Raw genomic sequence first — 27,998 nt, 5'->3', positions numbered from 1 at the left:
GTCCAGCACCTGGGACAAACATCAAGTGATCAACCTCAGACAATAGAACAGTTTTCCTGAAATTAGCCTTTGGTTCTTAGACCCATAGCCATGAATAACACCCACTCCTTATGCTCAGAAAGTAAAATACAAGCTCCAGGACAAATGATAACAAATGAGCCCAAATGAATTCTCCCCTCTAGGAAATGATTTAATAAGCAAGGCTGCCCCATCAGATACTTCTCCAGGGAATGTGATGTAAGTGTAAGGTGAAGTACTATCACAATAACCGTGTGTGTATATTCCTACCAGATCTATTAGCCAGGGAAACAAAAGTCAGGGTCAAGATGACTGTACCCTTAGGCTGACATTACATATAGTTTTGGCAGGAAGAGCTGTTTTGAGTTTCTTGATCTCTCTGTAGATGTTAAAACAATCCTGCTGACGGTTGAGGACCTGTCCTGTTACCTCTACTCACTTATCACTGCCTCTGCTGCTTGCTGCAAAAGGATGATACAAAGATCCAGTCAGTGACAGGAAAACAGACAAATAGTAAGGAAACAGAAGCAACTCCTCATAATATTATGTGATTATTGACTATGGGAAAGTGTCTGGGGTACAAAATCAATCCAGAAGGACAGAATGAGTGACTGTGCTGCACATTAATGAGCATTTTTCTCTCTTTCCAGAAGGCAAAGATCTTTGGGAAACTCCTGAGTGACAGAGGTAAGTGAAACTGCCAGTGGGTGGTGCATGGGCATCTCTAATGCTTGCAGATCCGAGCAGAGCGCTGCCCTTACCGTCACATGTATTCTATTTACATCACAGCAGAGGGAGCGTCGGCAAGGCATCTCAGAGGAGCAACCTTTTGTTATACCTACAGCTGCTCCCTTCCCTGTTAGTGCAACCGATACAAAAATAATCACAATAATAAGACTCATGCAGTTAATTGATTCACTATTTTGCGACCACTGCAGCCAACTCGGCCATAGCTTGGTTACTGCATCCTGTGTCCTGGCGATTTCTTACAGGGAAAGAAACTCCTGAAGTATCTCAGGATGTTTAGGATCGGTTCACCTGGCTGCTTCTCTCAACAGTTCACTCCATTCTGGTCTTTTGTCCGTACCTGCTAGAAGGCTGTAGCAAGATGTTGATTTTTCTCGTGCTGCCCTCCATGCTCAGCACTGAGGGACTATATTTGAAATCAGCGAGTGAGCTGTGTGTTAAGAAATAGCTCTGGCACTAAAATGCTTAAAATTACTCTTTGTTTCTCTGACTTCTCTCCTAATTTGGATTATCTCCCCAGACTTGCCCACAAGATGGAATACTAAGAAAATATTGTTTTGTTTAATTTGTTTTTTGATGTCCACATTTCTCACATTTCCTGTTAAAATTTCAAAGTGGGTCTGAGTTCCTCCACTAACATTGCTCCGGCTGTTATTTTGGGGATCTGAGAGAGGGGATTAAAAATAAACGAAGTGCGGGTAATGCGTTTCTTGCCACAGGTTCTCTTAGGCAAGTTGGTAAAAAGTTACCGATATTCATCTCTTTTCAGGTTAAATAAAGGGATTAGATGAAGGGTATTACTAACACAGGTCAAGGTATTAAAATATGGAGGCCTAAATTTAGGCTCCTAATTTTGTATTTTGAGCCCCTAAATAAGGCTTGATCTTATGCCCTTTGAAGTCAATGCCAAAGCTTCCACTGAGTTCAATCTGAAAGATGAAGTCCTAAATTATGTTCAGGTTCTTAAAAGTTCTCAGCGTCTCACAGCTCCAAATAAGTCATCACCCTGCTTCTTTGTAAATCACGCGTCTTCCCTTGAATTCCTAAACATGGGGCTCGTGCTTTTAGATATTCCATATTTAAAATCCTGCCTGTTGATGCTGTTTTTCTTCCTGTCTCAGGGGCCATGGACATGGGAACGATAACAAGGCCAATAAGGAAGCATAGCTGGGACACAGATTAATTTGCTTTTTTGGTGAGCAGTGCTTAGCACGAACACTGCAGATTCTCTAGCAATGTCAGTATTTATTATAGTGTAAAGTTAACATGGAAGGCACATGAATGTCCTTGCTGGTGCCAGAATTCAGCAAGTACATGACCATTTGCACAAACTTCACATACACTGCTCTCCTGGTAACAGGATGTTGGCAGGTGGGAAGATCACAGGATCCAGATGAAACATAAAACGAGATGAGCAATCCCGTAGTGGTAATTTTAGAAGCTGGGTTCTGTACATTATTTACAGTACATTGTAGCTTTATGGGGATAAGGCTGCCCCTTGCCACTCGTGGATTTAATTTTTTCTGTGAGGTTTCTGTGGGGGACTTTCTTCAGAGCAGCAGCTGCAGAGATTTTGTCCATCCAGAGGAGAGTTAGAATTGGAAGTTATTTGCAGTAGAGCTATCTTCATTCATAGAATGCTCATCTAGCAGGAGGAGAAAAGGCACCTAAGACCTTCCACCAAATAAAAGGATCGAGTGAGTTAATCTGCTTGCTGCTGGTCTGAAGTGCAGAGGCCTGGCATAAAGACAGAGCTGTTCACAGTGAACTGGGACAGAGTCAGAAGCAGTACCTGCCTCCAGGAACTTTAAATTGGCTTTCCCTTCAGTTAATGAAATATCCCCTCTTTTTCCTGGGGGAGCTTGAATTCTCCCTGTCTCTTGGAAGGCATTTTTGGCAATTGCATCCTGAGTATGAGGAACTCCAGTTATTTTGGATGGGTATTTGTTTCTTCAGAAACCCTCTGCAACAATTTGTTTAAAAAATTATAGAAAAAGCGAAGGAAAAGTGATTATTTTGCAATGTTTGCAAAACACCCACCACTCTGCTGTAGAAACATGATCCTTGAGGAGAAAGACTTTATGTTCTCCTTTAGGCTTTGGTCCGGCCCGAATTCCTGCCCTTGCCCAGACGGAAGGCTGTGGGTACAAGGGGTGTGGGGTGTGACCTGCAGCTGGGGCAGCGGAGGGGCTATATGGGAGCTGCTTCTTGCTCAGGGAGACCTGTCACTCATCTCCCAGCCTTCCTCAGGATCAGTGTGACCTGGGCAACACCCCCACATAGTGCACCAAGGGATGACACAAAATCTTTAAAAATTAAACAAAGGGAAGAACAGGTCTAAAATCTACCGAAAGCAAAGATTTTTTTTTGGAGGGGAGGTGGGGTTGTTTCATGTGTTTCTCTCAGCCAGCAGGTGCCTCTATAGAGCCAATGCTTTGCCTGTATCACTATGAGTCTGTGGCACAGCATTGGAATAATTGCTTTTATATTACTATATAGCCTTTTCTTTCTTCAGTGTCTTTTCCCCCTACCCCTTCCTCCAGCCCACGGTGAGCCCTGGGATTTTCCAGTCTGGATTTCTACTCCATCTGCCACATAAGGTCCTTGGAGGATGGTAGCAGGAGAAAGATTTATGTATGTTGACACACGCATATTGTTACTATGTATGCCGTATGAAGAAATTTTCTGTGTGACAGGAACCAAGTAGCTCAGTTGGGGAATGCTCGCGCGAAACTCAGTGAGACAAAGCTGCCTCTTGGCCCTTCAAATACCTTCTCAGCAGGGTGGGGTTTTTCTGGCAAAACCTTCACCCCTTCAGTATGACACCCTTCTGAACACCAGGGCACCACTCAGCCAGCACAGGCTCCCTGAGCCACGGGAGAATAGCACTGGGTTAAGAGAAATAAAACCCACCTGAGGATAACGCTCCTTCAGCCCTTTAACACATACGTGCTAAGAAATCACTGTATCTGAAAAGCCAAGTCCTGGGGGGTGGTCAGATGATGGCTGCGATTACAATTTGTCCACCGCCGCCCCTCTCCCCAAATGGCTCTGCTGGACTTTGGAACAATTCCCACGGGCAAAGTGAATTTTGACCCGAACATGTATCCATCGGCATCGCAGAAAGCGCGACAGGAAGGCAGGGCAGGGAGCTGGATTCGAAATGCACGAGCCGCGGAGCTACTCCGCGACGGGATTGGAGAGCGGGGAGGAAGGCCGGGCCATCACTGAGGAGGTGGGACTTCGCGGAGCGTCTCTCCCCGTGGCCGCTGCGATCAGTTGCAGAGTGCTGACGAGCGGCGGGCGGTGGGGCGGGCGCTGCGCGGAGAGCGGGCGCTGCGCGGAGCCGCCGCTGGAGTGCGCGGAGCGGGGCTGCTGCCGCGCCGGGGGCGAGGAGCGCACGCCGCGCCGGCGGGGGACAGCGCGCCGCGAGAGCAGCCCTCCCCGGGCACCGGGACCTGCTGTTAGCTTGCCGGCTTGCTTTATCCTCTCGTTTAATTTATTTTTTCCCCACCTATACTTTGATCCGCTGGGATTTTTTTTCCTCCCTTTCCTACAGAGCCTTCCCACGCCCCAGTTCCCTCCCTCTCTATCCAGCTTGGATTTTTTTCTTTTCTTTTTTTTTTTTTTTATTCATATATTACTATTCTGATTTTTTTTTTTTAAGCGGTGGACAGAGAGAGGGAGAGACAGTAACACAGAGGGCAGGAGGAAAACGCTCTGTTCGTCCTTTCCGCCACCACCACCCCGACTTGCGGAGAGGGGTCGGGCCGAGCGGCGGCGGAATCAGCCCCTTTTCCCGGGGGAGGCGACCCCGGCTCGGGGAGCCGCCGGAGGCAGCCGCCGCGAAGAGGGGGCGCAGGAAAAGAGATGCATTGAAAGTTTCCGCGCAAACTTTGCCGTGAGTGCGCGAAACCGAGCGAGCGCGGCGCGGGTGCCTGCCTGCCCCGACGCGGGGAGAGCGCCGCGGACGGGCGCCGCTGTGGAGCACGGACTGCCCGGCGGCGGGGGCCGGGCGGCGGCAGGGCGGCCGCGGAGCCTACGCTCGGCCCGGCGGAGCGCCCACGGAAAGCAGCAGCGGGGGCCGGCGGAGAGCCGGGTTTATGGAGGGGTGAAACCGGAGACCCCGAAGAGGAACCCCCCTTACCCCGGAACCCTTCGCAGCGCCCGGCCGGCGGCACCCCAGGAGGCGGCGGCGGGCACGGAGGAGGCGCGGGCGAGAGCGCGGCGGGGCGGCGGCGGCGGCGGGGCGGCGGCAGCGAGGCGGAGCACGGCGGGCCCCGCTTCGCGGCGTGCGCCGGCAACCATGAACTTTCTGCTCACTTGGATCCACTGGGGGCTGGCGGCGCTGCTCTATCTGCAGAGCGCGGAGGTAAGCGGCGGGACGGGGGCTTTTGTGCCCCGCGTAGCGGAGGGGGAGGGAAGGCAGACGGCCGAAAATACTTTTCCCCCCCTTTTTTGCTTTTTCGCCTCCTCTCTTTGCCTCCCACCTGCTCGGTGCGGTGCGGCCGCGCCACTGGCGCCGGGTGCGGGTGGGTGCCCGCAGCACAGACACGTGTGCGGGCGTGCGTGTGGTGCTGCAGCGGGGGACAGCGCTGCCCGGAGCTCCGCGGGGTCCCGGGACAGCGGCAGCGCCGTGCGGAGTGCCCGCGTACATGAGCGCGCCTCGGCGCGGGGCTCCCGGCGCGGCGCGACCGTGGGGTCCCGCCGGGGCCGGGGCGCTGCGGTCGGCGGGGCGCGAGCAGGGAGGCAGCGCGCTGCCTTCTTGCATCAGCCTCGGGTCTCCTGACATTGCAAAAGGCTGTTTCGGCGATATTTGCCTTGGGTCCCAGCTCGGGTTCGTGCCGCCGAGTGGAGTTCAAAATGCCTAGCTGGAAAAACAAATAGAGATCAAAGAGGACAAAATGGATCCAGAATTTCTTCCAGATTGGAAAAAAAATTAACCAAAATGCAGATCTCCTGCACCGAGATTACAAAACCAAGGATTTTTCTCTTCCTCTTCAGTCACTTTTACCTCATTGTCATTCTTGAGGAATTACAGATCAACTCTTCCTCCTTTCCTCTTTTTAAAGAAAAAAAGAAGAAAGAAAGGCAGCTTTCTTTGCAAACCTGTCCTATAAATCTGTTTTCTAAAGAGTCAAGAGGGTTGTGTTGCCAAGAGATATTAAGGGGTTTAGACAGAGTGCCCACGTGAAAGTGGCTGTTTGGGAGGCAGGCATGGATTACGTTTTAAAGGTTATAACAGGTTAGTTCTCTCCTGCCATTTCTGCTCGGCACCTGGAAAGAGTGCGGGCCAGATCATCTCCCACAATCGTGAAAATAAACGTCGCTTGCAAACTAATCAGTTATTCACACTGTTTGTTCAGCACCGATGCTGGAAGGCAACTCCCCAATTAGGAGCCATTTCAGCTGTAACTGAAGTCATGCAAGCACTGCACGCTTTGTTTCTAGCCTGTTATATCTCTACTTTATCCAGTGACAGCCGCACATTAGGCTGTGCTTGGCTGTGCTCGATGGGAACTGAGGCGCACTCTCACTTGAGTGTGGCACAGAGCAGCTCCCTGCTGCCTTCCTGCCAGATTTGGCTGGTGGCACAATTCTTTCTGCTCTCCAGGAGTTTTTCCACCATTACCCAAAACAGGGGTTTCTTTGCCTCCCAGCTTCTCACTAAACTTGTACAGTAGCATCTGTTCCCCACCTCTAGGTGAGACAACTCTTTATTGGTGTCCAGTGATAACACCCTTTAACCCTGCCCTTGTTCCTTCTCCCCTCCCCTTCCTCTTCCCCAGAAGAGGAAACAGCAGATCAGGTAGAGTCGAGATCTGTCTGTCCTCAGGAGCTGCATAAAAAGCCTCATGCTGCCTTTTCTCCTAGGCTGGAGGATGGTGCAAATGAGAAAATAGTACAACAATGGAAAAAATGGTAGGGAAGAATTACAGGAGTTTGAGGGGAAAGGTTGCAGGGACAGACACGAGAGATGGCTAGAGATTCAGGTACCTGGGTGATGTGGGCCATATAAGTGCTCAGGCAGATCGACAGTGAGATCTGCCCTTCGGTTCTGTCCTTATTTGTCCGTTGGTTGTCTGGGCACTACGGTGATGGGAACGTTAGAAATACCAGCAGATCTCACGTAGGCAGCTTGATGATGACTCTGAGCATGGCAGAAGGCATGACTCTTCACACGGGACTAGGGTTTGTGCTTTGATGATAATATTTATCTGGCTGTCAGGCTGATCTATCTAGCAACCCAGGCACATTAGAGAGCATTAAATAAAAGCCCTGACAGAGTCTCAGTTGGGGAAGCAGAGTCCAGCATGTGTCAGGCAGCTTCCTGGAAGTGAAGGAGAAGGGATGAAGGAATCACGGTGCTCCTCTGGTGAAGGTTCAGGGGGATGACTCCTTACTGAACTAGCTGTTACGGTTGCTCCTACAGCAAGACTGGGATGGTGGGAAATTGCTTCATGGTTGGGTCTGGGCAGCACTGATGCCACAGGTGTCTGCCTCCACTGGTGGCGATAGCCTTTCCATGCAGGCAAGGGAGGGAAAGGTGCTTTTGCAGTGCCACCCTCCCCAGCTGATTGATTGTGCTGGGCGGTGTGCACAGTCCTCACGCACCATGGGATTAGAGAGGTTGCACTGTTGTCCCCTTCCAGTCCTACCTTTCTTAGAGAATGGGGGACAGGTGGTTATTCCCCATCCTCCTTCATCTGCGGGTCTTGCTGGCACACTGGTGACAGGTCACCCCTGATGACGGTCTGGGAGCTCTTCCTTTCCTGCCCTGAACAGCAGCAGGACCTGGATATACCAGCTGTATTGCCATAGGGAACAGGCAGTGATCAGACACTGAGGGAGGGAGAACAAGCCTGTGACTAGACTGTTAATGATCGCACACCCGCCAGGCTGCCTGCCTTTGGTGTGCCTCTGCACCACGCCACGATGGGGAGCCACCAGAACCTGCTTCCACAGCCCATAGGCAGCTGGGATGCAGCAGGTCACCTTCCCCAGTTCCTGTGCTCTGAGGACAGGCTGGAAAGAGGAGCACTCCTTTGGGAGCAGGGGAGAGGGATGTCTGAGGGGCTCACTGATTCCTGAGCAACCCCAAATCCATTCTCCCATCTGTTCTGTCAGAGGTGCCTTGGCTGTGCTGGCAGCTTGCAGGATTACTGACCTCTGTCTGCATGTACAATGGAGAAGGAGTGCAATGAGTCCCATTCCCCCCCTCTCCTAAGTAGAAAACGCTGAGAATTTCTAGTGCCTAAGACGAAAAGTGCCTTAACTCCTGTCCCAGAGTCCCTCTCAAAGTGGATGGATTGTTTGTTCCAGTCCTAAACAGTTACAAAGCTCTTTTAATGAGGCTGCACAGATTAGGGGGAGGGGAAGAGAGAGAAAGAGTGCTGGTGGTGGTGGTGAGGGGGGTGATGGTTAGAGAGGAGTGACTTGATTAACCTTTTCTCTCCCTTCAGAGAAAAGCTTGCTTTGGACAGGGACTGGGGGAGAACGGAGACAGGGAAGGTGCAGACACATGGATGGTGTGAAGTGGGTTTATTTGTTTGGGAAGGTTTTACCCCACAGAGGGAGGGATGTGCATTTGCTACAACCTGCAAAGAGCACAGAAAGGAGCTTCCTCTGTCAGCCCTATTCTGGGCTCATTTATCCTACTCTCAAGGCCAAGCCAGGGGTTGCTTCCACGCTACTGTGAAATGTTGAAAATCTGTTGGAAGGAAATTGTGTTATACAGAACTCTTGGGTAATGCCAAAAGCCAGCAGAGGAGAGCATGACCTTCAGGCTCCTACCGAAGGGCACGGTTGGCCTGCTTGTCCTGAGGAATGTTTTTGGTTCCCCATGTCTGATATGTAGCAGACTGTTTTGAAGTGAGGCACAAGCCCCTGCCTCACCTGCTGTTCTAGTGGACGTGCTTTGAGGCCACTAGGCACAGGTGAAAGGCACTGCTGAAAGGGCAGAAAAGTTTCTTGGAATAGTGAGCAGAGAGCGTGTTACTGATAGTTCTGGGAAACCTTTCTAGTTTCTGCTGAGAGCTCCCCTGGGAAAGCTCAGAAGCTCTTTGCCCACTTTGCACCGATCTCATTTCCCATCTTTGGGGTCGGATCACATCCCAGGTCCAGGTGAGCACTGCGAGAGTGTTCTGGCTCCTGCTCCACTACATCAGGGGCAGGGTGAGGTGCTGGCTAGGCGTAGGTGAGTAGCGAAAGCCTGTGGCTTGCTTCTGCTTCTCATCACTTGTGCAGCCTGTGTGCTTGCATGTGAAGAGGCAGTGGGCTTGGCAGCTGGCAGGGCAGTTTTGCATAGAGAATGGGTAAAAATGATCCTCAAGGTGTCTCCAAGCTAATTTTGCTCAGTCTGTCATGGTCATTTTGTGTGTGAACCAGAAATCCCTCCGTGAAAAGTCTTCAGGGCATTGTGACTTTAATAAACTGACTTGGCTCGTGATCCTCTTCCTGTGCCATAGCAGATTGAGGCTTTTCTGCCCTTGATGCAGTTTTCTTTTTACCCATAGATTGTCAGGCACTGAGTGGCTTTGGAAGGCCACTGCAGCCTCCGCTGCCTCCATTTTGTTTCTGCTGTTGCAGTGACCTTCACACTTCATGAATGAAACTGTTTCTAGGAACCTGTTTTTTCAAGTGTTGTCACAGCACTGAGACTGGGCACACAGCCGCCTCCTCCCCAGAGAAGAAATAGATCCACACATGGGGCAGCTCAGGTCTGGGCTGGTAAGTTATGCCCAAATACAGAAAGACTTTGGTTGAAATGAGAAAGAAGTTCGGTTAGGGGGACCTTAGACAAAGGGAACTATGCACAGACACAAAGGAATGTCTGGGAGAAGGGCTTCTAGCTGGCTCTCTTGCCCCCTCCTTTTAAAAGCTGACACTTTTGGCTGCTTGGATGGTGGTGCTTCCCCAGGGCTGCCTAGAAGACCATAGGTGGCAGATTCCTATTGTGAGCTTGGGGTGGACATGGCCTTAATTCTGTTCTGTCTTCAGCTACAAGATCAGAGGGCCTTTTTCTAAGCCTAAACACAGCATATTGCTGACAAAGCAGTATTTTGTATGGATCACCATGCTCCTTATGGGCCTCTGCTGAAAGGCAGCAGGTTCTGGGGTGGATCACACAGGTGGCAACATACCTCAGAGAAGTGAAGAAAGCTGGGCCTTTTCCATTTTGGTTCAGAACAGAACGGCAGGGGGAAGCCTGACTTGGCTGGAAAGTTACGTCAGAGCTAAAGCCCTCACGAAGAGCAGGAAGAGTGGCGTTCTTGTTTCACCTGGAATTAAAAAGGCTTCCTTAATAAAGTGGTGTAATATTTCTCCATACCATTTTAGGGGTGGGTTACCTGTCACCAGTCCTGCCTGCATCAGTGCTTTGGGAATGTCCCTAGTCCCAAAAGGCAGCAGGAGTGACTGCAGAGCTTGCAGCCTTTTCGTTCTCGGCCCAGGGGAAGCTGTGGAGCGCAGGAATGGGATTCATGCAGGGGCTGCGGACTGGGGACCGTTAGGTGAGGGCGCGCGTTGCCCTCCCTTCCGTCAGGGAGGAAGAGAACCTGGGCGGTTTGGCGGCGTCCGTCGGCAAAGTGGTGCTGTCACAGTTAATCGCCCTGACACCCGGCCAGATGCCGACACCTCCGTGGCCACCACTGCTGGGTGACAGGCATCTGTGACATTGAGAGGGCAGCAATGCCCTTCCGTGCCTGGCGGCCCTTCTCCCCCCTCTGCCCTCCCGGGCCAGATTCACCTTTACGGAGAGAAGCGGTGCCCAGGTCCATCGGTCGTGTCGGCAGCAGCAGGCCACCCCGTTACTGTTCTCCGCCGGGCTCGGATTTGCTCCCGGTGTTTGCCCGCGGTCACTGACAGCAGATCCCCGGGGACGCGTTTCTCCCTTTGGGGCCTCTCTCGGGCCCGCCACACGGCCCTGCCAGCCCCGTCCCCCCGCCCGGGGCCGTCCCGCCCGTGCCCCTCTCGGCTCCCCCGGGGGCCGGGGGAACAAAAGGTCCCTCTGTGCCCGCCGGGGCGGCCTGCGGAGCGGCCGGCGACCGGACCGGGACCCCCGGGACCCCCCCCGCGCCCCGGGACCGCGTCATGGTTCCGTGTTGTGACTGATTTTCTGTTGTCTTTGCAGTTGTCGAAGGCTGCGCCTGCCCTGGGGGATGGGGAGCGGAAACCCAATGAAGGTAAGCGCTAGGCGGCTTCCCGGCGGGCGGGGACGGCCGGGTGCTGGGGTGACGGAGCCCCCGGAGCCGCGGGCGGCCAACACCGCCACCTCCCGGGCAGCGGGGCCGGGGGCTGCCGGCGGGAGGCGCCGCCGCCATCAGCCCCTTCGTGGCGGCCGCAGCGCCCCCGCCCCACGCCGCGGGCCCGGGCCGAGCCGTGAGGCCGGGGGTGGCCGTGGGGCCGGGCTCCGGGGCGGCCGCGGTGCCAGGGCGGGCAGCAGGGCTGGCCCAGCCCGCCCCTGGCTTACCGCAGCTCAGAGGGAAACTGCGTGCGTGCGCCAGTGCACATACGCACGCTCATTTATATATATAAATATATATATATCTCTACACAGGCACGGGCGCACACAAAGAGCTGAATAGCGGCGAGCAGTTTGCTGGGGATTCGCCACAGTGTTGTAGGAAGGGATTTGTCAAATTTTGCTGCTCGCCTCTTTCCCGGCGGTGCTGGTGATGCCCGGCTGGGTGGCCAGGGCTGATCCCTGAACAAAGGCCAGAGAGGCCCCCAGACGGCAGGCCTCTGGGGAAGAGAAGGAGAAAAGGGCAGTCCAGGATTATTTTCTGGGCTTATGCCTCCCAGCAGTCCCAGGTACCCCCCCCAGTCAGGAGATTGCTAAGCACTGTACAGAGTCAGGCTTGAAAAATACACCTTTTTATTCTGGTTTGGGCTAACAGACTTTGCAGATTCAGGGAACAGCACTATGATCTGGTAGGTTCTACTTAATTTGTTCCTGATGGTCCAGTATGGACTGGACCATTGCCTGGTGAGGAAACAAGGTGGTGCCTCTGCAGCTGCTGTGATTTTGTGTCTTTCTGGTTGCCCAAAGGCCAGGCTGTGGCAGTATCCTCTGCCTCGTTGGTTCATGCAAGTAAGTGTAGACCAGAAGGGCATTCAGCCTCTGGGTTAGTCAGAGACGCCTCCTGTGAGCGCCCTGTCTGGTGAAGCCCTGTGCATGTCAGGCGGTTGGCTTCTGTCCGCAGTCCTCAGTTCAGCAGTGGGATAAAAGGGCTGTGGACTTTGGAACCTTCAGGCTGAGGTGATCATCACCTGCTTTAAGACCATCCTGACCGTGGTTTTCCCTTACGTGCGTAGCAGAGCAGATCACTTGTTGCATGGCAGGGTCTGGCTGGCAGACGTCTTGCAGGGTCCCCACGGGCTGTGACCTTCAGCGTTATTCCAGCCGGAGGTCAGCAGAGGGCTCCAGCAGTGTGGGCCCAGATTGTTTTTTTGTTTGGTTTTTTTTTTTTTTTTTCTTTTTTTTTTTTTTTTTTTTTTTTTTTTGGTAGCAGTCAGTTTCAATTTCTGTAACTTTACTGGTGTGACAGACTCCATGGGTGTCAGAGGTTTGTAGCAGGCTGTGCTTGGGATAGGTGTCCATTTTGCACGGGCAAAATTTCTGATTTGCTGGCGGGCCGCCGCCTGTTGTGCTTGACCCTTGCTCCTGCTGAAGTCAACAGAAGAAGGTTCAGTGACTCCAGAGGGATCAAGATGGAGCCTGCTGTGAGGCTTATTTTGGTAACCAGTTCTCTGCTGTTGGTAGAAAAGAGCTAGTGTCCTCATCTGTGCCATTTGTTGTGTCCAACAAATCCTTCCTGGGGAGGGAAAGAATCAAACAGAATTAACTTCTGTCACAAGAAGGCTGATGGGATTGCAGGAGAAGCTGGTCTGGCAATATAAGTGGTGAGACTTTGGTGTTACTGTCCTGGTGCTATTTCAGGTTCTGCAATGTAGATATATATGTGAACTAGAAGTCAGGACTCCTGGCATTACCTTCCTGGCTCTACTTTTGTCCCATGGTTTGACCTTAGAGGTCCTCTCTCTACACCTCAATTTTTCCTGTGTGAAGAGGAGATGATGACAGGCCTCTGTTACCCAAGGGCAGTCCTGTAGTTCCTTCCACTGAAGCTCTTGGGGGCTTGGGGTGAAAGGTGGGTTTGTGTCTTTGGCCATTTTATGCTTTCTGTGAGATGTCAAGCTGTGATGGGTTTTTATTTGGGATGGACTTACTCTGATTGGAGACTGTAATTTTAGCATCAGCCCCTACCCTTTTGTGCTCAAGAGAGGCTTCCACATGTTTTGTGGGACAGGAAGTTGTAGAGGAGTCAGACAAACACTCTTTGTTCCACGGGAAAAGATTTTCTGGTATAAATAAAGGAAACCACCAGCACTTGTGGCTGCACTTTTATTTTTAAAATAACAGTGTGTCTGTATTGCTGCTAAGCCATTGATGGGGAGGGAGACAAAATGATCATAGACTTTCTCCTTTTGTAGTCCAGCATGTTCTCACTTGACTGCTCCAAATTTGAACTTAAACTCTGCCTTGAAGAGTTAATGTGGGTCCTGTCTGCGTTTTAACCTTTCTTCCCCCTCCGTTTACAATTAAGAAGCTCTGACTCAAATCTGGAGGTGTGTTGCAGGGTAGGAGTGTGAGTTAATTGTGGGATTAACTTCTAATTTGGGCTGAAGTCCAAATTGCAGGAAGGGAGCAGACCTGGTGGTGTTAGTCCTTTGGTGACCTTCCTGTGCTTCCCCTGAAAGAGACCTTCTTCCATTCGTGACAGAACCAATGGAAAGGAAGCATAGACAGAATCAGCGCAGCAAAGCGTGGAATCTAACTCCCAGTACATAGGAGTAAGCATAGGTATGATAGAAGGGGCAGGATTTTGCTGTGAGGATGACTGTACCTCAGTCATGCACTCCAGTTTGGTTTAGGTGGTAACTGTGCAAATGAAATGCAGAACGTTGCACAGTCTCCATGTGAATGCTCTGTGTCCAGCAAAATACGGCAATGTGCCTTTTGTGGCAGGATTTTCTGACTGGCAAGTCAGAAGATTCCCTGGTTCCTTTTCAGAGGCTGATTCAGACTTTGGAAAACCATCATGTGTTAAATTAAAGGTAGAAACTCCCAGGTTCTTTGTGGGAAGGATTTAGTCCTGTCACATCTCCCAGATCTCAAGTATAGTTGTCAGGGTGCAGCTGTGAAAGTAAAGACCCTGCAAAAGAAGTTGAGTGTGCTGTTCTGGGACCAATCTGTAATTTGGATTCTCTGGTGTAATCCAAATGCTTGGGTACTGCAAACATTTAGGAAAGCATGGCAGATGTCAGTCAGTTTCACTTCACATTTCTACTCTGTTTCGGTTTCTGCCTCGTTTATGCCCCAGACTGGTGTGGTGAGCAGCATTTCATCTGCACAGGTAACTGCTGCTTTCCCTCCCTCTTACCTTCCATCCCTCCCCTTGACGTAGGTCTGTAAGCATTTTTATCCTGAACTATGCCTTTACTGCCAGAGTTCTCAGATCCTGTGTCTGGCACAGTGTGAATAATCAACAGTGCAGTTCAGCGATTATCACTGTGCCTGCAGAATTTCCCACATATTAAATTGTTCAACTTGCTGGAACATAGGCGGCGACTAAGGTCACTCCAAAGGGGAACAGGAAGAAGGAGGTAGTCACAGACAAGATAGGAGAACAGACAGGAGACATACGGCAGTTAGGGGAGGAGGGAAGAGGAAGGGAAGGAACAAGGAACAGAAACATACTGTCTTCTAGACAAGGAATACCAACAAGCAGTCCATGCCTGCCAGGCTGCATTTCCCTTTCACAAGCCGCTTTCTCTTTTAATAGCTGCTCACGCTCTCTGACACTTCAAACTCCTTGGATGGAAGCTCCTCCCCTCTTGTACCCAATCTCAGCACTTCAGTACTATGGCACTGTCAGCCCTGCATGACCTAGAATTAACTTTCAACAATTAACTGCGGGCTGTGAGCTCCAAGCCCTGCAGCTTTTGCATTTTTGTGGCAAAGTAACCTTTATGCCAGTTTGTCACAAGTTCAGGGCACTATAGAAACGCTTACAGGAGACCATTATTTTCCATGATGCAAGCAGTTTGCTCTTATCACTCTGAGTTATCAACCTTGCTGCTGGAGGACTCTGCATACTGTACAGGTGGATCATTATAGTGCATAACAGCATGGGGCAGGTACTATCTCCTTGTGCATACTCCTATCCTCTGCTCCATGTGAGACATCCTCCGTTGCCGGTGTGGTGCTAGTGTGAGGAGGCCTGGAGGGCTCCAGGTACTCACTGTTTGCAGTACTCTACTAGTGCCTGAGGTTTGTGTGTGTGTACTTATCTATACTATCTCTCATCTCTTTAAATCTCTCCAACCCTTGACCAAGCAGCAAAATGAATCTTTGGCAAGAGACTGGGAAACATTGAGAAATGCTTGTGAAATCAGTGCAGATCGCAAGCAGTTAGTGTTTGCTCCATTCGTAGGGAAGGCATGGGATAATGGCAGATCCACCCTGTTCCCCCTCCCACACTGTCTCATTGTGGTTCAGTAGCCAAATATATAGTCTGGTTAATCCTGAGGGTGCTGTGAGCTTACTTTGAATCTTTCAGTGGGTGGCTTGGTTCCTTGGTCTGGGAAAGTGGTCAGTGTGGAGACACCGAGGCTGTGACTTGTAGTGGATGCTGTCATGGTTCTGTGGTGACCTGCTGAGGTGGATGTTCTGCATGGCCAGAAGAGGTAGATGACAGGAAGGGTGAAGATAGCATAGCTCCATGGTTCAGAGCCTCTGCTTGCTCTTAGAAGTGTCTGAGGTCTGTACAAAGGATGCTTCTAGCTTTAAAACCCACTAGCTGTTTTGAAAGGGGGTAAAGGGCAAACCAGTGAAGGGCCTTAATCCAGAGTGCAGATTACCTGCTACAGCTTCAGGTTTTTTTTTGGCTGAGCTGATACTCTTGGTGGCAGCATACCAGGAGTATGGGGAATAGCAGAGAAGGGATTTGGGGAAGAGTCAGCTGTGGCATGCATCATGGTACCAGGGAGGCAAATAATGAGGCTCTCTTGTCCATCTTGCCTTTGCCCTGAAACAGCCAGAGGAAGAGATGGTGTTTTTCCCTTCCTACTTTGATGTGTGTGTATGTAGAGCACAGACAAAGGACTTAGGCCTGCAAGACTGTTAGTGAAGAGCATAGGGTAGTTGTGTTGCAACTATCTGGCTCACTTTAAGGGGCAAAGCACTAGACATTCTTGAGCTAAGTTTGCATTAACTTATTCCCTCCATTCCTCTTCTAGTTATCAAATTCCTGGAAGTCTACGAGCGCAGCTTCTGCAGGACTATTGAGACCCTGGTGGACATTTTCCAGGAGTACCCTGATGAGGTGGAGTACATATTCAAGCCATCCTGTGTGCCTCTGATGAGATGTGCGGGTTGCTGCGGCGATGAGGGCCTAGAATGTGTCCCTGTGGATGTGTACAACGTCACGATGGAGGTGAGGGTCCAGCTTGCAATCTGCCATCCTTGGTTGGAAGGAAGCAAGTCAGCCATCACAGCCACCCCAAGTCCCAGCTCCCAGCTAATTCAGAGGAAGGGCAACCTACCCCAGGGAACCTCTTTTCTGACTCTGGTGCTCAGTGTTCCACCATGCAGGGTTAAAAGATGAGTTGCCTATGTCTATTTAAGGCTAAGAGGAGAGTCTGTTTTTTGGCTCTTGCCCAAATACAGTAGGTAGGAGCATGCAAAGAAGCGTTTCTGCAAAGGAGCACTTTGTGCTTAGAGAATACAAAGGAGCATTTCCGATGGTATTATGTCCAAGTTCCCAGAGAAGATACTCCTTGGGCCCTTGCTCCACCTTAGCTCTACACACAGCTGTTGTTCTGAAGGTAGCTGAGTAGGGCGAAAGGGGAGAACCTGTCAATACTCTCTCCTGTGAGGTCGGCCTGTACCAACAGAGCAGGGAATTTGGGTCATAGCTACCCTGGCACAGCAGGGGTGAAAGGGGCTCTAAGAAACAAACTGCTTCTGTGTCAGCTGGAAAAGCCTTTCTGCCTCTGGGCATCTTCCTCCTTTGTTTGGAGGCTGCTGAATTCATTTCTTGGAAGAGACACAGGTGGCCATGATAGCAAAGGCTGGGCCTATGGGGAAGATGCAAATTGCTTTAGAGAGCTTTGTTACTGCCCTCATCTGTCAGGCTGGATCCCAGCTCGTGTCCAAAATCATGCTGGTGCCCATTACCCGTACCCATAACTTCCTCACCTACTTCTGTCCCTCAGCCTCTTGCATGGCCACTGTAAATATTGCTGTCACCTTTTAATATCGATGAGAGATGTGCAGTGCTAAGTGATTAAGCAGCAGGTCCTTTTACCTGTTATGTGTTTGAGCTCTGGGCTGTGTTTGAACTCTGTTGGAGAACCTGCCTGTGCCCTTTCATGGTTCCCCATACTGCTTTTCTTCTTTCAGGCTCCAGCCTGGGTACCAGAAAATACTAGCTTGGTGTAGCTAGGGGTGGTTTTCTTCCTACCATTCCTTGCTGAACTACAGTTCTTGGCGGGTATGCCTGCATGCCTGTAAGGGTTCAGAGGCACTTAAGCAGATCACTAGAGCTAGTGGTCCAGTCATGTTCTGGGTTAAGAGAATGTGACAATATTCCATAGCTTCTAAATAACTTCTCTCGAGGTACCTGAGTTTGGGGCCTGAGTGATGCAGGTGAGCTTTGCAGAGCTCTTATGAACACAGATCTCCAGATTTATTTTGTGTGTCGAGTCACTGAGAAAGTGAGATGTCAGCTGGGAAGGAATGGTGGCTTAAGGAAAAGGAGTTGGATATGGAATTTTTGATTTGGATCTTTGTGTGAGACTGTAGCATTGCTTCTGCACGAGCAGGCTGGATGTTCAGCTACTGTCAGTCCAGCATCAGCCAGGGAGGGCTCATTGAGAACCTTGCTATGGTGGTATGCCCTCTCCCATGCCTGTCTCCAAGGCAATTCACCAGTGCTGGCACCAGGCATGCAGGAGCAAACAGAGCTTTGGCATGAGTCTGGTGTTGCTGCTTGCTTGTGATCAAAGGCCTTCCCTGACTGGGAGAATGGGGCCTCAGAGCTAGCTCGAACTCTGCCCTGCTCTTCCCAGGAGCAGCTGGGGTGCGAGCGCTTTGGTGCACAGCGGCCTGATTTGGAGCTGTGAATATGAAGAGTGAACAGGCGGTGACCCTCTCTGTTTCTTTCATTCCAGATCATGAGAATTAAACCCCATCAGAGTCAGCACATAGCACACATGAGCTTCTTACAGCACAGTAAATGTGACTGCAGGTGAGAATGGAGCAGCACTGGTTCCTCTTGCAATCAACTTTGAGCCTTTCCTTTTTTCTGTCATTGGGTTGGGACTCTTGTTCAGATGCTTATGCAGTCTCCTCGGTTGGTTTGCAGTGGGATGGCTGAGCCTGGGAAAAGAAGCCTTCTGCTGTCAGGGCTCTTCCATCTCTAGCTATCACAGGTGGACAGTGCTAGCCTGCAACTTGGGATCTTATGGCACTGGCTACCAGCAAGGTGCAACAGGAGAGCAAAACCACTTTGGGATGGACCACATGACCTGTGCCATGGGCATCCTGCAATGCTGTCTGTACAGGTCCTTCCCTGGACTTGGTGGGAGCTGGGGATAATACTAGAAGTATAAGCTCTCTTCTAATGAGGCCTTTGTTCTGTCTTTCCCCACAGACCAAAGAAAGATGTCAAAAACAAACAAGAAAAGTAAGTGACAAGCCTTTCCTCCTTTCTCTTTTGGTGGTTGGTTGGCATTTCCTCTCCCCACTGCCCCTTGCCCTTTTCTTTGGTTGGATACACTCACTTCAAGAAGGTGTTTTTGGAAATGGCATATGGTAGTAGTGCATGGGGCGACACTCTGAATCCATTCCAGGTGGGCACAGAAACCCAGATCTGATGGTCCTTCCTTCATACCCCAGACATGGACCTTGCATGACCCATGGCCATGGCAGTCAATCCTAATGCTTTTTCCCGAGTCAGGGAAGTCCCATCGTGTCTGTCCTGCCGGAATGGATTCAAGGTGCAGCCCCCATTCTCCCCTTCCCTCTTCCTGGGGTGTTTCTGGTTACTGCAAATTGCTGCCCTTCTTTATTATTAATTTTTTTCTTGCTGCTTGAGTGAGTATTTGCTGGCTTCTTTCACAGCAGCTTGGGTAGGAACTCTGCTGGCTACAGGGAGAGGTGGAAATAGAGGCCTGGTGGAGGCAGGACTGATGCCATGCAGGATGTGACACTGGTTTTGGTTGGGTGGGGATCTGGGAGGGTGTAAAGGGAGGTGGATGTCCTAGCTGGATCTCAGTGAAGGCTTTCATGAGGGGTTTTTTTAATCTGATGGATTTGCTTCGGTGGCGTGAGGAAGGTTAAGTCACAACCTTCCCTTTACTTCCTTCCCAAAGTAAAAAGGTTGTGGAAAGTAGAAAAATAAGCTCTAATCCTGCAGTAGTTGCAGGGACAAGCATAAAATGTGAAACAATGTTGAGTGATCTCTCTGAGCGAGGGGATCAGTTGGACTGTGCATGACTGGGAAAGCAAGTCTGCCATTTAGAGGTGTGGAGTTGGAGAGGAAGGAGTGAATATTTGGAGATGAGGCTGAATCTGGGACAGAGGGAGCAAACAGGAGAGTGAGAGAGCTTCGTTCACCCCTCTCCTGGTGGTTGTATATTTCTAGCTGCCTTCCAGCCTCTCCTCCTCGCCCTGGAAATCTGCTCCTGGCTGCATCGGACTGCGTGCAGCCAATGGTGCTCTCTGCACAGGGCCATGTCGGGGATGGTTGGTCTGTGTGGCTCTGTAGTTTGAAGGTGTGTGAGAGTTTGGTCTGTGTGAGCTCTGGTGAGGATGGGGTGTGGGTGTAGCAGCCAGCTCGGACTGTGTTGCATTCACTTTCCTCTTCTAACAGCACCTTGCCTGCTCTTTGCTGGTTCTGCACTCCCCAGGGAAGGAAGGGAAGGGATGGGAGAGACTGGTGTGCTTTGATTTGTGCTTGATTGAAAGTCTTGTTATATTGGTACCCCTCTCCTCCCTTCAGGTTGATTTTCTTCCCCTCACCGTCTCCCTGTGACTCCTGCCTGACATGTAGGGCAGAACCGGGATTGAGCTGATGCTCTGACACTCGTTCCAGTGAGACAACTTGAACAGGGCCTAGGAGACACCTATGGTGCTTTCTCTTTTGTCCCCTCAGTTCCCTTTGATAGCTCTCTCCCGAGGTGGGCTGCACCAGGGAACGAGGGAGCCTTTGCTGAACTGCCTCAGAGCTGGGACTCATTTGCCTGACAAGCCCTGGTGCTTTGCCTAGGGCCTTCTCCTTGCATGTCTCTCCCTTGCTCCTGTGCTAATGTGGCTCAAGGAGCAGTACAGGCTCCAGCCTCCCTCCTCCCTGTGCTCTCAGTGGCCCATAGGGATCCATGGTTAATGTCCAGGACTGCATATCCTAGCCTCTGCCTGCCTCAGCTCCTGCCCAAGAATCAGAGGCAACTGGTGAATTTTTCAGAATGGAGTCAGTGCCTTGGCTCCATCTGCTAGTCTGTCTGGCAGATCCACGTGGAAGGTGACAGGAGGGAAAGGAGGGAAGATCTGAAAGCTGCTTGCTGGTTATCTCCTGGGTAAAATAACTAGGTCAGGCCTTCCTCTTCTCCCTCTTTACTCTTCAGTACTCAGGATGGAGGCTGCCAGAGGAGTTACAAACATTCAAGTAAGGTTTCCTGGAATCCTCTGAACCACAGGCAGGAGGTGAGGTGGATGACCAAAGCCTTCAGGTTGGATAGCCCTCTCCCACACAACAGTGCTGTGTAGATCAGATCTCTTCCTTTGTCTGTGGAGTGCTCCCATCCCAAGGCAGGATTGCCACCAGCCCTGCAGCAGAGCTCTTGGAGCTCAGCTGCCCCCTCCTAGGCCCAGTGCTGGGCAGTGCATCAGGTCAGAGTGATTTCCCCTTCCCTGCAGAGAGCCCTGTCACTCAGGTTGCCTCTTGTCAGTCGTTGTGCAACTGTGCTTGTCGCCTGGAATGGTTGTCTGCACTCACTGCGGTGGCGTGATGCTTTCACAAAGCTTTCTGTTCCTTCTCCCTCTCACCCCCCGTCCCTTTCCCACTGCCCCTTTGTGGAGGGGGCAGGTGCCCCTCTGAGGCTCCAGCAGATCCACCTCTGCTCGCAGCAGCCTTGCAGGAGGTGGTCTCTGCTGAGTTCCCTGGTGTTGGCTTGGCTGTGGGGAGGCTGGTTGCAGAGCTGACAGGAGCGTCGGAGCCGGTGAATGCGTGTGTGAGGTGGAGATCTGTGCTTCGGCCCTGGGATTTATCCTCCAGTCCTGCCTCATGTGCTTCTCCCCTCCCAGCAAGGCACATGGCTGTATTTTTTTTCTCTTCTTCCTTGCATTTTCTTCCGTTTTCTCTCTACCTCTCCCTTTCTTTCCCCCTCTCTCTCTTTCTCTTTTTTTTTTTTTTTTTTTTTGTTTTTCTTCCAGAAAATCAAAGCGAGGAAAGGGGAAGGGTCAAAAGAGAAAGCGCAAGAAAGGCCGGTACAAACCACTCAGCTTGTACGTTTGTGTCCTCTGCTTGTAGACTCTCTTCCCTCCCTTTCCCCAAACTAATCTGCCTGCTTGCTGCTCGCTCAAATCTCACCCTCCCCTCCCAGTCACTGGTGGGCTGCAGATCCTGCAGGGGCAGCACTGGTGGTGGCACTGCTCTGGCACTAAGGCTATCTCAGGGAAGGTGGCTTTAGCTTGCTTGGCTCTCTAACCATCAGTGGCAACCATTTTCCCAAGGCACAAGAGTGTGGCGGGTGGACGAGTACCCTGCACCTCTTCACACCTTCTGGTTGTAACTCTGTCATCTGCTTTCCCCCACTTGTCTCGTGCCCTCACTGCTATGATGACTGGTGACAGGCAGGCTGGCATCTGCCATGCATGTGTGTGTGTGTGTGTGCGTGTGCACATGTGCGTGTGTGTCTGGTGGAGTCACAGGTGGAGAGGAGAGGTGGGACTGTGGGAAGCCAGAGAGGGGGCGCTGGGGAGCCGGGGGGGGCTCTCTGTCTGTTTTTTCTTCTCTCTTTCTGCTGGATTTGGTGGCTTGTCTCTCCCTGTCTCTTTTGCTCTGGCTCTCTCATGGTGGTTCACAAAATTCTGCATTGTAAATTCATGGCCCCTCCATAGGAGACTCCTAGGCAGCAAGGTTGGGATGGGACTTACAGAAAAGAGGGCAGTGCTGGCTGCAGGGGTAAGCATGTGATGCTGGAGCCCAGCTGCTTTCCAGGGGAGGAGAGACCCTGTGTATTTAACTCGTTTAGCTGCTGGCCTCTTTCTACTCCAATAGTCCACTTCAGAGGACTCCTTTCATTGATGTGCCAATAGCTGGCTGGGACCTCTCACCTTCCCATCCTTGCTTTCCCCTTCTTCTTCCCCCTGGCCTGAGCCAATGGATCCAATGCAGCATTTGTGAATACTGTGCAGAAGGCCTGTTTTCTTTCTCTACGCTAATGCAAGGGGTTGCTGTCCTGGGGCTGTCAGGGTGCTGCTGGAAAATCCATCAGCCTGTGACACTCCAGTGGGCAGCTTGGGGGCTGCGGGAGGGGGCAAGGGGATTGCTTTGATGTTTAGGGTGTTGCATGTGTATTTTCTTTCTGCTGAAGCGCTGTAGCTTAGACATCTTTCCTTTTGCCTTTTTGCAGTCACTGTGAGCCTTGCTCAGAGAGGAGAAAGCACTTGTTTGTACAAGATCCCCAGACCTGTAAATGTTCCTGCAAATTCACAGACTCACGTTGCAAGTCGAGGCAGCTTGAGTTAAACGAGCGCACTTGCAGGTTTGTGTCCTGAAGGATGAAACACACAAAGAGAAAGAGAGAGAAAGAGAAAGGGGGGGAGTTTGCTTCCTGCTGACTTCTGGCACCAGTGCTATTTGATTACTTCTTTTCTCTGTCCTATGTGGGCCAGAGAGCAGAGGGGCTAACTGGGGTGAGGACAGAGTTTCCCTGTGTCAGAGGGCAGCTGTGCATTTCAGGTGTGCTCTCAGGACTTGGATGGGGATGGCTCCCAGAGACAGGGCGTTTGTGTCTCAGGTATTCTTTATCATAGAATAGGATTATGGAGTTCATGTTGCTGAGGTAGGCAGGGGAGGGTCTGTATCTCTCTGTACATTATCTGTGTGCAACTCTGAGCATACTGTTGGACAAAGACAAATCCTTAACTGACTAGGATTTGACCACCCCTGTCTTCCAAGCCCTTTTTCTGTGGCTTATAGATGCTCTGCTGTGTGCAGAATGAGGAAAGCCATTAGGAGCACCGCTCAAGGCTGAGCCTACATTCTTCTTTGCCTTTTTGTTCTTCTAAAAGCCAGGGAGAGCACCCTGTCCTCTTATACTCTGCTCACAATTCCCCGTCCATGTCCTGTCCAGAGTTGTGATTTGAGGGGCTGCACTCAGGACTGTGAATGGAATACAACATATTTAAGTCTGACCCTGGGTTAAGGCAGAGGTGCATATTTGAGGTGTGAGGTGGGAGACACAAAGGCACTGTGGGGTTAGTGATAGTTCAGAGATCCATGCTGTTAGTTCAGAGATCCATGTGTCATCTGAATGCTGTCACACACCATCCGTGGCACAGACATGTAAAGAAACTGATTCCTCAGTTTCTCACCTGAGCACTTCGGTGAACTCAGTGGGGTATCTTGACTCACACAAGCTATGTGTGCACCTCTGGTGTGGGATCATCCTACCTGTCTAAAGGGAGACAGAAATGCGATTGCTAATGAGTACTTGGCTGTGACTCTGAACTCAGACCCCTTTCCCAGAGATCTAGGAGATTGTTCCTGTTAAGAGAGTATTGCAGTGGCAGTGGCTCAGGGGGAGAAAATAAGGGAGATCCAGGGTCCTCTGTGGCTACATCTTGAAAAGAGGAGACATCCATTGGCTAGGTGGCTAAGGCTGATACAAGTAACAAGTGCTTCCTTTGGGTGTGAAAATTCTTTGTGTCCAAGCCAGAGAGGCATTGGCACTGCCAGCGGGTGGAAACTGCTCTGTATACAGAGAATTTTTCTGGGGTGCTGTAATTTCAGTGGGAAAGTAATTAATGGAGGGGCCAGAAGAGAGCCACTTCTAGAGTTAAACTTCTCCTAGTGAGCAAAACCCCTGAAGTCTGAGACCAGACTTAATGTTGGCCTTTTCCTCTCTGTTCCTGTTCCCAAAGTCCAGAGTAACTGATAATTACCCCACAAAGTTTGAAGGGTGAGAAATGGTAACAAATACAATGAAAAACCAAACAATACCCCAAAGAAGTCACTATGGCAGAAGGGGTTTACTAGTTTCTCTTACTAGTCCCTCTCTGTGGTGGGATAATTAGCACTAAGGGAGGTTTCCAGAGGTGGTGTGTTGGCCAGAAAAATGGGAAGGAGTCATAGGAGTGGTTAGCTTATCCGTTTCCAGATAAAAAGCTGGTTAAGCTGCAGTTCCTCATGCTCTTTCTTGTAGAATTAGAATTGGGACCTACAGGGGAGGGTAAACTCTCATTTCTCCTGCTGCTTCTTCAGGCCACTGCTGTTCTCTGGTGCTAACCCCCACTCACAGCAGCTACTCTCTTGCCTGCATGAGGCCTTGTTGTCTGCACTGCTTCCAACCCAAACAAGAGGCTAGGTGGAGAGCCGAGGGTGTGTGTCTTTCTGCATGCATTGCTTAGCCTTGTTTTTCTGTGTTTGTGTTTGTGTGTATGGTGTGCAAAGGTGCAAACAAGACACTCAGCTTATCTGTGAGGAAGCCACTGATTCTGCTTCTAAATTTACTCCTGTTCGAGTATCCCCCCTGCTCTGTCTCAGTGAGCCAGGGGGAATAGAATTCATCGACTCGTTTGTGGGGTCAAGATTCTCAGCTGATTTGCCCCATCTGCACAGCACTTCACCCCACCAGTGACGTCATGCCATGCCTTAACACCGTGTGCTCTTAAACACATTAGCCACCACCCTTCCTTCCCTTCCCTGCCCTACTTGCACCCGCATCACAAACATTAACCCCTGTTCTCTTTTTTTTCCTTCCTTCTCCTCTTTGACAGATGTGAAAAACCGAGACGGTGAGCAGCGGAAAAGAAGGGGGAACAGCCCTGTTTCTGGAGCCTGATTTCTCGCCTGGACAGAATAAAACAAAACAAAACACTAATCCAAATGAACCCTAAAAATGAAGGATCGGTAGAGCACAGCACTTTCAGTACGGACGATGGACTCCGGAAGGAACATTCCCCAAGGCACCCGCCGCACAGAATTCACCTATGGGTTTTGAACTGTTTTATTTTATTTTTCTTTTTATGCTGCTAAATAACAGAGCCAGGAAGACTTATAGGGGTGTATTTGATGGGTTTTCCCATGCATACATATATATGTGTGTATACATGCATATACATATATATATATGTATATATATTTTAACCACATCTATATATACATATATGTATATCTTAACCACACACACACACACACACACACATATATATAATATATATATATATACTGATTATTTTTTTTAACATTGCTAATGTTATTGGTGTCTTCACTGGATAATACTCGACTGCTGTGGACACAAGCGGGCTACTTGGGGCATAAGAAACAAGCTAAGACTGGACTTGAGTAGAAGCGCTGGGTGTAAACTTCTTAACTCTAACTGACTTGTGCGGCCTCCGCTGTTTCTCTGTAGAGTGTGCTGTACCACAAACCACCTTCTCCTTGCCTGGGACAGGGAGGAGAGGTGATGGAGAGGATGGGCAGGGAGTTCCAAAGAGCGGCATCCTAGGGTGCAATGGGTCAAAGGCCAAGGAAATGGCCATCTCCGTGATCAAGGATTCCTCCTCCCCTCTCTTCCCCCAACCTTCGCCCTTACTCGTCTCATAACCTGCCTGCCTTGCTGGGACATGGGATGTCAGTGTACATTTTGCGTTGACTTTATTTGCTGTAGAACCTTTGCCAGAGAAACCTGCTGGCTTCTCTTAAGGATGGTGGGCAGCTGATGTGCATTAACTTTCCGTTCAAGGAAGTATCACAGGAGTCTAGATTTCCCGCCCTTGGTGGCTGCAGAAGGACACAAGGTCTACAGTGTGCTGAAGCAAGAATGGGGACCGGTGCATAGCCACACAGTTGTTCAGCACTGTCTGCTTTCTTCATGCACAGAGCTGCCACTCAAGAGCATCCAAGATGCTTATGGAACATTTCTGGAAAGGGATATTAATCAAAAGTATATACACAGTAGTGGGGGTGTGTGTGTGTATGTATGTGAATGTATGCATTTGTGTGTATGTATGTATGTATGTGTTTTTTTCTCTTTTTTATATATATATATTTATTTTTATACATATATATATATAAAAAAATAATATATATGTATGCCAAGATTGAAGGGGGGAAAAAAGAAAGCAACTTTTGCTGCCTTCAGTTTGCGTGCCCAGTGTGAATGACCCTTAAGAATGTCAAGATTTTTTTTTGAAAATGACATACTGTAAATATCAGGCCCGTTTTCCATGTCTTGGGCTGGGGAATCAAATGTGAAGGCAGCTGGAGTCCCTTAGCAGTGTCGTGAGGTTCTTGGCTATGTGTGTATCTGCAGTGTAGGCTGTGGTGTATGTGAAACCCACCTTACACACGCGCGCACACACACACCCCCCTGAAAGTGTGTTTGTACATCTATGTGGATATATATAATCTAGTTCTGTGATTAAAATTATTATTAATAATAATAATAATCAAAAAGGTACTCGGTCTGTGTCAGAATGCTGCCAAACATCATCTGCAATTGAATTTTCAACGCCTGATAATGTACAACACGGAAAGCTTCCAAAAAGACATGACAGTCTAAAAACAGACTCACAACAAGTGACTACTAACCACTAGGATCTCCCCATCCGACTGATGGCTTTCAGAAGGAGAGAAAACACACGGGTGGGTGCTTGCATCTGCAATGTAGAATATTCATGCTGCATCGTGTGCAAGACAGAGGCTTCCGATTGGGGGAGGGAAGAGAAAGTGTTTTATATACTTATTTAATATCCCTTTTTAAATTAGAAATTAAACAGATAATTTAATTAAAGAGTAGGGATTTTTCAGTATTCTTTGTTAATATTTAATTTCAACTATTTATAAGCCGTACCTCCTTTTTTTTTCTTTTTTTTCTTTTTTTTTTTTTTTTTTTTTGTACTTGTTGTGTATAAATTTAACCTTCCTGTTGTCCCATCCCATCTCTCCCCAATTGTTGGCAGAGTCAGTAGCATGTTATGGGCAGTTATTTAATTAATTTCTCTAACACCTACCCCTACACATTCCTATTGAGACAACGGTTAGATATACATCTACATACTATATATATATTTGGCTATGTGTTTGTATATATATATATGTTTATGTATATGTGTGATTCGGATTAAATAGACACTACGATTTTTTTTATATATGTAAAAAGAAGAAACAGGAAAAAATAGAAAATTCTACATCTTGAATCTCTCTCCTTTTTAATTTTAATATTTGTTATCATTTTATTTATTGGTGCTACTGTTTATCTGTAATAATTGCGGGGAAAAAAGATATTAACACTACATATTGTGTCTAGTGAATTTTTTCAAGATATTCCTTAGTACATATTTATTTTTAAACAAAGAAATTACAGATATATCTTAAAAAACAACGACGACGACGACAAACAAACTTTTTTTGTATTAAAGAATTTAATTCTGACCTTGATTTCCTTTGCCTTCTCCTTCTGCTTTACATCCTGGTTTTCTTCCATTGTGTAACAGTTTGTCCAGCATTGCCTCTGGAGGCTACAGAGCATCAGCAACCTACCAGCTGGACTCTCGGATTTGGGCCCAGCGCCTCCAAAAGCATCTAGGTACCTAAAACCCGTTGAAATGAGTGGGAGGTAGGCACCAGAATCTTTGTGTGGAGCTCAGCCTGAGTTCCCTGCCTGGTGAGAAGAGGGGGGTGAGATGGGCAGGACCGAGGGGGCAGGACTCCTGGGTTCTTCCCAGCCTGATGCCAAGCAGTGTGGTGATGGTCCCAACCCTGCCTCTCTCCTATCAGAAGCCAAGTCCCTTGAGCTGGGTACTGTACAGGCATGAGTAGATGCGATCCTGGTGGAGTTTACAATCCAAGGTGAAAGTAATGCTCTGAGCCTGCCCTTTCTGGTAATGGACTTGGTGTTTGCAGTTGGACCTGTGTGCATGTAACTCGCTGTCAGTG

At 49.7% G+C, this 27,998-nt stretch overlaps 1 protein-coding gene and 1 long non-coding RNA gene across 14 annotated transcripts; one reads left to right on the top strand and one right to left on the bottom strand.

Moving 5' to 3' along the window:
* Window positions 1–165: 165 nt before the first annotated feature.
* LOC121662136 lies at window positions 166–10,890 on the bottom strand. Of its 2 annotated transcripts, XR_006015211.1 has the most exons (3): window positions 10,514–10,890; window positions 9,909–10,046; window positions 166–479 (listed from the first exon to the last, which is right to left on the bottom strand). It is a non-coding gene; the product is annotated as an uncharacterized LOC121662136 (long non-coding RNA). The 2 variants fall into 2 exon arrangements; XR_006015210.1 differs by lacking the exon at window positions 166–479 and having other exon boundaries at window positions 6,452–10,046.
* Window positions 4,101–27,500, top strand: VEGFA (vascular endothelial growth factor A). 12 transcript variants are annotated; one of them, XR_006015204.1, is made up of 9 exons: window positions 4,421–5,137; window positions 10,898–10,949; window positions 16,069–16,265; window positions 18,004–18,080; window positions 18,486–18,518; window positions 18,685–18,831; window positions 20,458–21,337; window positions 22,468–22,599; window positions 24,836–25,116. XR_006015204.1 is itself a non-coding variant. In XM_042022983.1 (9 exons), exons 1-9 carry the CDS (start codon window positions 5,072–5,074, stop codon window positions 24,855–24,857), a joined length of 798 nt encoding a protein of 265 aa, XP_041878917.1. In that variant the 5' UTR covers window positions 4,421–5,071; the 3' UTR covers window positions 24,858–25,116. The 12 variants fall into 12 exon arrangements, 6 of the variants coding, with proteins under 6 accessions (XP_041878920.1, XP_041878917.1, XP_041878918.1 ...); XR_006015206.1 differs by having other exon boundaries at window positions 19,836–21,337; XM_042022983.1 differs by having other exon boundaries at window positions 21,266–21,337.
* Window positions 27,501–27,998: the final 498 nt, after the last annotated feature.

This window comes from Corvus kubaryi, unplaced genomic scaffold (genome assembly GCF_017639235.1).
Source record: "Corvus kubaryi isolate FWS band 111438036 unplaced genomic scaffold, C.kubaryi_AGA036_p1.0 37232, whole genome shotgun sequence".
Taxonomy (NCBI): Eukaryota; Metazoa; Chordata; class Aves; order Passeriformes; family Corvidae; genus Corvus; species Corvus kubaryi.
Note: the sequence above shows the minus strand (reverse complement) of the source record. Positions and strands in the feature narration are given on the sequence as shown.

Coding starts and splice junctions, on each gene's coding strand:
- VEGFA (XM_042022983.1), top strand. CDS start 5,072: ATGAACTTTCTGCTCACTTGGATCCACTGGGGGCTGGCGGCGCTGCTC. Junction 18,832..21,265: donor CCTGCCGGAATGGATTCAAG/GTGCAGCCCCCA, acceptor TTTTTCTTCCAG/AAAATCAAAGCGAGGAAAGG. Junction 21,338..22,467: donor CGGTACAAACCACTCAGCTT/GTACGTTTGTGT, acceptor GCCTTTTTGCAG/TCACTGTGAGCCTTGCTCAG.